Below are 9,899 nucleotides of genomic sequence, written 5' to 3'. Positions count from 1 at the left end.
GCTCGTGCAAGTCACTCATCAAAGAAGGGCGAGGACGGTCTCTGTAAAGACTACCGCCCGGGGGTCCAGCTCGGGCGCGACGTCTCCCAGGTGGAGCTGAGATCGCGGGAGATTGCGGGAGATTGCGGGAGATTGCGGGAGATTGCGACGTCTCCCAGGTGGAGCTCGACGCGCTGGGCCGACAGTGCCCCGTCGAGCTCGCGCAGCTGACTCCTCTGCGCGTGCTGCATCGGCGGTCGCACGCGTCGCGGCCGCGCTCCGTCTATGCGCTGCGGGCGACGCGGCTCGCGCCGCGCTTCGCCTCGCTCGACCTCACCACCCAGGCACCACACACACACACACACACACACACACACACACACACATGCACACACACACATGCACACACACACATGCACACACACACATGCACACACACACACACACACACACGCGCGCGCGCGCGCGCGCACCGGGCCTTGGACTCTGAATGCCGTGGGGCTCCTGTCACTTAGACGTGGAGTTGTGAGGGGTAGCCCGGCCCTTGCCCCACCACCTCGTGTGTGTGGAGGAGTTTACCTTACCTACCTCACCTAGGCGGGGACGTACGTCAAGGAGTTTGTGCACGGCGACTTCGGGCGCACCTCGCCCTCGCTCGGCGACCTGCTCGGCTGCGAGGCGGACATCCTCCAGCTCGACGTGCTGGGCGTGCGGCCGGCGCGCGAGAGCGCCCAGCCGCCGCCGCCCCTGCCGCCCTTGCCGGAGTGATAGCGGGGGACCGGGGGATGGGGAGGGATCGGCACGGTGACCGCGCGGGCGCGTGAGCGGACCACCCGGGGTGATGATAAAAAGCCGTAAAGTAGTTTCAACTCCACGACTTGCGGTCCACCGACAAATTTGGCTGCCCCCATCAAAGTTGACTTCTCTCCTTATTTACATACACATAAAGAGTTAAAGAAAACGCTCGTCCAACCTCCAACCGTTGCTGCTTGCTGGTTGCTATCCCTCCGCGGCACCCGGCACCGCGCGTCGGCGCGCCGCACCGCGGGTGCCCTGGTGCGCCCTCTCTTTCTCTTGTAGTTTCATGTTTGTGCGGGGGAGAAGGCGTTGTGTGTGCAATACGGCTTTTTATGCGGTGCCGCGCGTGCACGCGGGCGCCTGGAGTGTCTGGGAGAGAACGCGTCGGGGAGAGGCGCCTTCTTTCTTTGTCTTTTGGAGGCTCAGGCTCAGGCTGTCTCCGCGCCCGAGAAACTCGTGTCTCGTCCGCCGGTCCGCGGTCGCGGTCCGCGCGCGTGTCCCCGGCAAAACCAAAACGCAAAAGCGAGAAGGAGACGGGTGGCGACATAACGACAGGTAACGGGCGCTGCAACTCTCGCCGCCGCTCTCAGTACTGGTGCATGCGCTCCAACGTCCTATCCGCTTCGAGGCTGATCGTGCGTGCTGGGCCGCGCAACTGGCGGCCGCCTCGCCCGCCTTGGACGGCCCCAGCGCTCGGGAGGAAGAGGTCGAGTCGCACCTGGGCACGCACACACAGGGGAACGGGGAAGGGGAATGAGGACCGGGCCTCTGGCGGCGCCGCACGCGGGCGCCCGCACCGGCAGATCGGCGGGCTGCGCCATGCCCTCGCGGATCCGGTGCAACGTGCCGCCGCCGCCGCCGCCGCCGCCCGCTCCGCCGTCCTCGTCGAACTGCTGCGCGAGCTGCGCGCTCTGACGTCCGTCCGCGAGGCCGCCGCCTGGGCCGCCGCCGCCCGCGGCTGCGCCGCCGCCGCCGATGCCTCCCACCCCACCGCCGCCGCTGCCCGCATCAGTGCCGCTGGCAAAGCCAATGATGCTTGTCGCGCCGTGGCCGAGAGAGCGCCCGCCGCCGCCACGGCCGCTGCTGCTGCTGCCGCCGCCGTCTCTGCCACCGCTCCCGCCGCCTCCGCAGCCGCCTGCGCCTGGGCCGCCGCCGAAAAGGGCCGCAGCGCCGGGCGGCACGATCGGCGTGCCGTCGAGCGATTCGCCCTGGGAGGGCAGAGGCCGCGTGGTGGTGAGGCGGGGACGTCGCCTCTGACGTCTTGTGGTCGCTGTGCGAAGCCTCGGCAGCCGCTGCTGCGCGGAAACACACCCGCTACTCGTGCCACTGCTACTCCTGCGCTGCCACCGCTGCTGCCGCTGCTGCCGCTACCGCTGCTACCGCTCGCCTCCTCCTCGACGCGGACGGCGCTCAGCTGAGGGAACGCGCCTCCGCCTCCGCCTCCGCGGTGTCTCGCTGCGTTCATCGCGCGCTGCGTGGCGGTCGGCGTCGGAGAGGAGCAGCGGTTGGCGGCCGAGCCGAGCTCGTGCGGCGACGGCTGCTGCGGGGTGTCCTTCGCCGAGGCGCGCGAGTTGAGGCCGAGCGTGTCATGCCGGCGGAAGAAGTGGAGCGCGCGGTCCTCGAGCTTTGGCGAGAGGAGGCCGCGCGAGAAGAGGAGCGAGTAGAGGCAGTCGCCGCTGCAAAAGGAGGCGCCCTCGAGCTCGGCCGAGGCGCCCTCGCCCGAGGACGGCGCGACGATCCAGCCCGACGCTCCTCCCGACCCGACCCACGCGCGGTTCTTGCACCGCTCGAGATCGGCGGTGAAGGAGTGGACGTACGGGTGCGTGGTGAGCCGGCTGCAGTTCTTGCATCGACTCGCCGACCAGCCTGCAAGGTCCGCGGCTTGCCTAACGCCGCCGCCTAGCTCCGACATTTTCCGTGGCGTACCAGGTACGAAAGTGTGAACAACCTGGTACGCGGGTCCAACCCTCGGAGACGCGTGTTTATTTTATGGCCCTTTCCCTGCGAACGCGCACCCCCCTAGGGGTCAGGGCTCTCTAGCCCGTAGCCCGATCCCGATCATCCGGCCCGCTGGGTGCGCTTCTTCGCTCCCCGGCCCTGGAAGCTGGATGTGTGTGAGGTTACCGACCGACTGCACTCCAAGTGCTCCAAGGTTGGAGCAGCAGCTCCTGACCACGGCGCCGCAGGCGCCTGTTGATAGGTCCAGGTGATAGCCCTGGATGGGCAATGCATACGCCTCACTGGGCCTCAGATCGCCCGACCGCGTCCCGGTGCTCTGTGGTCGGATTTGTGACGCCGCCGCACCGCGCCGCGGCCGGGGGCCCTCCGGAGGCCGAGGATGGCCGTGGCGGACCGGGACGAGCTCTGGGAGGTAGAGTGTCAGTGTATATATTGTAGAGACCAACCATGTGCACAATATTCTCAGTCTAGCTAAGCCGTGAACGCGTTGCTGGGGCCGTAGCTACAGAGCTTGATGGTGCTTCGTCGGCGTGCGTCCCGGAGCGGTGCCGGACGGGCGGTCCGTGGGACAAAATCGGGGGACAATTTTTTTTCCTCAGCGTCTACCTCCTCCGGTGGGTGGTCTGTTTTCTTCTTTCTTTCTTTCTGAGCAAGTGCTTGTGAGGCGCGCATCCGACATCCGCATAAGTACGCTCTCGGCCCCAGCTTCGGCTGAGGGCTAACAAGCTGCCGAGCCCAAATCTCTGTGAGAGTCGTGATTTCTTGTTGGTCTTCAAAACTCTCTCTCTCATAAGTAAAGAAATCAGCGGAGACCCTCCCCGGGCCGGGTAGTTTCCAAGCAGGTAAACCCGGGGGGTTTCAGGTAGCCCGCAAAATACCCGGGCGGGTAGGTAGACCCGTGCGTGGCTCACCCTCGGTCCTCGGTGCTCAAGAGGGATCCCGACTCGGGCCTGATGGAGGCATACACCAGCCGTCGCCAAAGCCGTGACTGGTCTGGCGCGCGATTACGAACGTTACAAAATCAGTTGCGCAACGCTATTACGCAAGGTTGCGAGCTTATTACGACAGCGATGCTATGCTACAAATCATCTTGGACGCTCTTCCTCAAATCATTAATTTTGAGGAATGCGTGAAACGGTATGAGCTAGGTAGGTAGGTAGAAAGGTGAAGAACAGCCAGGCTCGGACTGGACACCAACGCGGTATGGGTGGGTGGACGCAAGACAGATGATGACGACTTGACGACACGCACGAGCGACACACAGACACAAACAAGCTCACATGAGCTGCCACGCCTCCACTGTATTCGTCGTAGGGGAATTGATGCGGCGGATGCGGGCGACCAAGGCCGTGGTCGGCGACGGCGCTGCCCTCCGCCCATCGATAAAAACAACTCCTTTTACCAACCTCTTGTGAAGGCGCCGACGCTGGCAAGGCCGCCGTCTCTGTGCATCTCTAAACCCGCACACAGGCACCTCTATAACCCGCCGGCCGTCAACCTTAAAGCACCGCCGCCGCCCTATGCGCCGTCGCCCTCCCCACCGCCGCCCTGAGCCGCCCTCCCGCTGCCCGCGCCAGGGCAACAATGGCAGAGGCGGAGCTCGCCAAGCTTCGGCGGCTGCCGGAGAACCGCCGCTGCGCCACCTGCAAGCACGAGGACCGGCTCGGCTACAACGCGATCTGCGTAAAGTTCCAGATCTTTGTGTGCGGCGATTGCAAGTCGGCGCACCAGGCCTTCTCGCACCGGTGCAAGAGCGTGACGATGTCCAACTGGAACAAGGACGAGGTGCGGGCGCTAACAGGGGCGGCGGGAGGCGGCAATGTGGCCAACATGGCGAAGTACTTTGCGAAGCTGCCCGCCGACTCGCCTCAGTGGCCCGTCAAGGGCTGCCACCCCAACGACCTCAAGGAGTTTGTGCGGATCGCGTACGAGGAGAAGCGCTGGTACTCGGACGTGCCCTCGCCTGGCCCCACCGGCAGCGCGACGCCGCCGCCGGGCAACGCCACCCCGGCCGAGCCGGCGACGCTCTACTCTGCCTCGGCGCCGGGCTCCTATGCGGGGGGGATGGACCTGCTGGGAGGGGACTCGATCACCGTCGACCGCAGCGCGGGCGTCTCTGGCGGCGGCTTTTCCGCCTTTGAGGCCGGTGGCCGTAGAAGCGGAAGGCGGATTCGTGTATCCAACTAGCGCTGGGAGAGGGCGCGGGCTCAGCCGCATTCGACTGTATGCGACCCGCTTCGCCTCCCTCGTCTTCACGGCGTGCTCTGAGTACACGGCCGACACCGGCCTCCCGCCCTCATCTTGGCGTCTGCACCTGTGTATCCCTAGGCCGCGGGCACGCCAGACGCCTGGGCCAGCTTCTCCGCTGCGCCCGCGCCGCCGGCGGCGGCGAGCGGCGGCGCCGACAGCTGGCAAACCTTCTCCAGCGCGCCGCCGCCCGCGCCGTCGCCCCCGAAGCGCGCGTCGTCGTCGCGGGACGGATGGGCGTCTTTCTCCGCCGCCCCCTCGGGCAGCCTCCCGCCCGCCTCGCCCAGCGCCGCGTTTGACGACTTCGTCTCCGCGGCGCCGGCGGGGACGGCCTCCGCGCCGCCCTTGCGCAAGTCCTTCACCGCCCCGAGCGGCGCGTGCGTCGCCTCGGCTGGTAGCACAGCCTAGACGCGGGCACACCTTCCGACTAGTAGCGGTCGAGAGGACACGGAGTCCGCTGCACTCCGCCGTATTCCGCGAGGAGCCGTTGCATCCGTAGCTTCTCGTGTTCACGCGGTGCTACGAGTGCACTGCACGAGGCCGTCTCTTCCCTCCCTCACTTCGGCGCGTTCGTGATGACGTAGGCAGCGGCGTCGCCGCTCTCTCAGGCTCGTTTGCGGGCATGGGCGTCGGCTCGAGTGGCGGCGCCGGCGCCGGCGCCGGCGGCCTCAAGGGCCTGCCGGTGCGCGCCGCTCGTTGCCCCACGCTTTCCCTTCGGCTGTATCTCGGCTGTATCTCGGCTGTAGTCCCGTCCTGCAGTTCCTCCCGCCTCGCTATATCTCGGCTGCATCTCGGCTGCATCTCGGCTGTAGTCCCCTCCTGCAGCTCAAGCACCGACGGCGACCCGATCGAGGCGGTGGTTCTGGTCTCTGTAGGCGGGCGCGATGATGCCGCCGCCGGCGCCCCGCCCCCCCATGGGCATGATGGGCGGCGGCATGGGCGGCGGCATGGGCGGCGGCATGGGCGGCGGCATGGGCGGCGGCATGGGCGGCGGCATGGTTGGCATGCGCCCGATGGGCGGCATGGCTCCGATGGGAGGTGTGGGCGGCGCGATGGGCGCGATGGGCGGCATGGGCGGGGTGGGCGGGATGGGCGGGATGGGCGGGATGGGCGGCGGCGCGCCCATGGGCGGCATGGGCGGCATGCCCCCGCCGGGCATGTGCGGGCAGATGGGCCAGATGGGAGGCGGCTGCGCTCCCAACCCGCTCATGCACGGGATGCCCGGCGCGATGAGCATGGGCAGTGGCGCGTCGGGCGGCGCCTCGGCGGCGCGGCGCAGTGTCTCTCTCTCACGACTGGCGCTGTGAGTAGGCGGCCTCGGGGTGGGCGTCGGCGGCGGAGCGGCGGCGGCCGCCCCCGCGAACGGCATGCTGCAGCCGTCGAAGAGTGCTCCGGGCAGCAAGAAGGACATCATGTCGATGTACAACAACCAGCCGCAACGGATGGCGCCACCGAACTTGCCCTTCTGAGGCGTCGGCGGTCGCGCGCCGGCCCTCCCGCCCGCCCGGGACGGCCGGCGAGAGTAGTGGGGTGCTACGTTCCTCGCGAGGGCTGCAGCGCGCGCCCACTGCCGCCACCAAGCTGGCGGTCACGTGGCGGGCTGGCCCGAGGGGTAAGGGGGGGCAGGGGGGCAGGGGGGGTGGGGGGGCGGAGGGAGGCTCGCGGGGGAGGAGAGAGGGGAGCGTGCGTCGTGTTACGACTTGGCTCGAGGGTCTGCCGGTGGGACGTAGTGGGCCTTTTTCGACGTGTCGTTGTGGCGCTGTGAGCGGAGATTTGCGGGTTTGTCGGTAACTTCGTGGGATAGCCGTGGGTCTGGGTCTGGGTGGGACGGTGACTTTGCTACCCTAACCAACCACCGCTCTAATATACTCGTTTATTCACGAGGCGACTCCAGAGAACTGATATGCATATTTGACAGCTATACGGCTCTTTAGGTGTGAAGGGCAAGGGGGCTGGAGTAGGAGGCGGGAGACCTCGACGACTAGTCCGACGCTCGAGCCGACTTCAGTCTCGCTAGCGACCCCGAGTCGGCAGCGAGCCGCACAAGCAGGTCCTCCTCGAGGAGGGGGCTGGCCTCGCGCGCCTCGCGGCGAGATGCCCTCCAAGTCGGAGCTGCGCGAGCACATGCTGGCTTGCGCCGCACTGCGGTACACAAGGTGGGCTTGGTCTACCATGGCAATGCCGCTGAGACTGGTGAGTACCTGTACGTGACGACCCGAACTACACGCCGACGCCGGACATCGAGCAAGTGGTCCACACGCTAAGCGCAATGTTCAAACCGACCTCTGTCGAGCCTGAGCTCAGACAGGGGCTGTAAGGTAGTGAAAGACCTTCCCTGGGTCTGTCTCTCACACACCCTCACTGTCGTCGCAGCGCCACCACGTGCTTGCTGGGCCTGCTGCGATGGGTGCTCATCCAAAATTTCGCTCTCGAGACTGCTGTCTCCTTGCGGGCACCCGCCGCTGCGAGCGCCAGCGCCGTTGGTCAGCGCCGAGCCTCCACCTTCCGCTCCACAGCGTGGTAGGTAGGTAGGTAGGTAGGTAGAAAGGTGAAGAACAGCCAGGCTCGGACTGGACACCAACGCGGTATGGGTGGACGCTGGACAGATGATGACGACACGCACGAGCGACACACAGACACAAACAGGCTCACAAGACACACAGCCATCTGGCTGCCACACACCCTGAGTCGGCGTACACATAACTCAGGGCCACATCCTCCCTGTCGCCCCCCCCAGCACTCCACGGTGCCAAGGGCACAAACAAGACATTCGCTCTCACCTGGCAACCCTGTCTGCACGTCTCGCGCGCGCGTGAACAGGGCTCCAGGCCCCAAATGACGTGTGAGTGTTAGAGTTGTTTGGTATTGCTAAAAATCTCTCTCTCTCAAACAAAGGGCACAACTCAAACAACAGACGACAGGAAGTGACATGTGAGGCTAGAGCAGCTTGCTCCACCTCTAGCAATCTCACCGGCCTGCGAGGCACGGACGAGACCGTATGTGGGGTCTAGCGTGGGAAAGGTGAAAGGTGTCAAAAATCTTTTCTTTTGTTCGGAAAAGGGGTCCGTGAGATCCTCCGGAGAGCGGCGGACGTGCTACAGAACAAGCTGACGCGGGCCCAGTACCTCGATGAGGTGACTTGGACCACCAAGAGCTGGCTGGGGCTGCAGAAGCAGCGCATCTCAGTCGTTCTTCACACGGCCATCGCAGAGCAGGTCGTGAATGAGCTTGCCTGTGGCGGGGGTGGGCGGGTGCACGGAGCTAAGTGCCTCGCCACCCTCGCAGGAGTCGCTTAGGCGGCTCCCGTGGTGTACCTGTGTTAGTGCCAGTGCGAGCCAGTCCCGTGCCCAGTCCTGTGCCCAGTGTTGTGCGAGGGAGTTTTGTTGTAAAATTCTTTTGTTGTCAACTGTTCGGCCGACGGCCTCTCGCCAGACTCAGTATGCTCGACGACGACACGCCAAACGCCACCACCCCCAACACCGCCGTCATCACCGCCAACGCCACCACCAGTTCTACTACTGCCATCACCAGCACGACCACCGCCACCTCCTCCACCACCGCCGCCAACCCCACCACCACCACACACCCCTCCGTCGCCACTCCCGATTGGTCCGCCCTACCGGAAGACCTTGTGCTGTGGGTTCTGTCGCTTCTGCCACGCCGAGCTGCTTCGCCTCGGCCTGTGTGTCGTGCGTGGACGGCTGCCTGGCAGTCCGAGCATGCGTGGAAGGCGGCCCCGCTCAGCGGGAGGTGTCGCCTGATCGCCATGCCGCGCGCCTCGATCCATTTGCGGCCGAGTTTGCGCGCGTGCTCGCGCTCAGTCGGCACGAGAGGATGATTACAACGACGGTGTTCATTTCTAGTTCCGAATTTTCGACCTTAGTGCTTAGACCCAATGTTCGCCCTGTAAGCCAATATAGTAGAAATGTGGTTGAATTCTTTGTCACATGAACATGTAGATGACTATTTTGCTGGGTCGTCTGGCGCGAGATGAACGATTCAGTTTTTAAAGATAAAGTATTTCCGCGTTAGATGGCGTTATGTGTTAAATAGTGCAACAAAATGCAAAAACGAAATTGCACGGACTAGCCAGTAACTAACTTTAACCCCTAAACGGCTACCGAAACGGGGGGTGCCCGGAAGGGCGATATCACGGCGGCCTAACTGTGCCTCCGTGCGCTCGCCACATACCCCCTGCTGCCCGAGGGTCGTGTTAGCACTTCATTGGGCACATACAGAGGCGGTGGGAAGCCACCACGTTCCCTTTAAATTTTCCGCCACAGAGCTCCGGAGCGCGCTCTGCAGACTGCACGAGCTCCTGGAGGACGCGGTTTCGTCTTTCGATCCCAGACGGTCGTCGCACGTCGGCACCCCAGTGAGGTCCGCCGTCATAGGTGTAGCACGCTACTAGACACACTGCCTCCAAGTTGAGCGGTGGAAAATTGTGACGAAGCCACGCACCGAAGCGCCGGCGTCCCTGTGGCAATCTGCCACCGACAGCAACACACGCCTTTGATCACCGGCTGCTTGCGCTCCGCATACTCTCCAGAAGCTGTTGGTTGTGTGGCTGGTGCTACTTCTATCAGCCTTCCTCATGCACAATGTTGCCGTTGAGCTACGAGGCTGCAACCCGTCGTCATTTGAGTTTGCTGCCAGCCACACACAGCGCGTCCCTGCTGCACGAATGGTTGGACAGGTGTGAACAACACCTCGTGGGGGCGGCACCGCAGGCGTCCATTGAGGGGTCCAGGTGATAGCCCTGGGCGGGCAATCCATACGCCTAGTTGGACTTCAGATCGCCCGATCGCGTCCCGGTGAACTGACGTCGGATTTGTGACGCCGCCGCACCGCGCCGCGGCCAGGGGCCCTCCGGAGGCTGAGGATGGCCGTGGCGGACCGAGACGAGCTCTGGGAGG

At 65.1% G+C, this 9,899-nt stretch overlaps 3 protein-coding genes across 3 annotated transcripts in view; all 3 read left to right on the top strand.

The window, feature by feature from the left end:
• Positions 1–950, top strand: part of EMIHUDRAFT_449429 (hypothetical protein) — a gene marked incomplete at its 5' end in the record, with an annotated part of 1,137 nt that extends 187 nt beyond the window's left edge. The window contains 4 exons of the mRNA XM_005785537.1: positions 12–90; positions 159–221; positions 577–827; positions 929–950. Coding sequence (XP_005785594.1) covers positions 12–90; positions 159–221; positions 577–747 — 313 coding nt within the window. The 3' untranslated portion in view covers positions 748–827; positions 929–950. The remainder of the gene's footprint in view (positions 1–11; positions 91–158; positions 222–576; positions 828–928) is intronic.
• Positions 951–4,320: 3,370 nt separating this feature from the next.
• Positions 4,321–4,923, top strand: EMIHUDRAFT_202372 (hypothetical protein; the record flags this gene model as incomplete). Its single annotated transcript, XM_005785536.1, has 1 exon — positions 4,321–4,923. One exon carries the CDS (start codon positions 4,321–4,323, stop codon positions 4,921–4,923), a length of 603 nt encoding a protein of 200 aa, XP_005785593.1.
• A 1,064-nt stretch (positions 4,924–5,987) lies between these two features.
• Positions 5,988–6,290, top strand: EMIHUDRAFT_202371 (hypothetical protein; the record flags this gene model as incomplete). Its single annotated transcript, XM_005785535.1, has 1 exon — positions 5,988–6,290. One exon carries the CDS (start codon positions 5,988–5,990, stop codon positions 6,288–6,290), a length of 303 nt encoding a protein of 100 aa, XP_005785592.1.
• Between the last annotated feature and the right edge of the window lie 3,609 nt (positions 6,291–9,899).

Source organism: Emiliania huxleyi (genome assembly GCF_000372725.1).
Source record: "Emiliania huxleyi CCMP1516 chromosome Unknown EMIHUscaffold_16, whole genome shotgun sequence".
NCBI lineage: Eukaryota > Haptophyta > Isochrysidales > Noelaerhabdaceae > Emiliania > Emiliania huxleyi.
The sequence above is the reverse complement of the archived record's forward strand: the minus strand, read 5'-3'. Positions and strand labels throughout refer to the sequence as shown.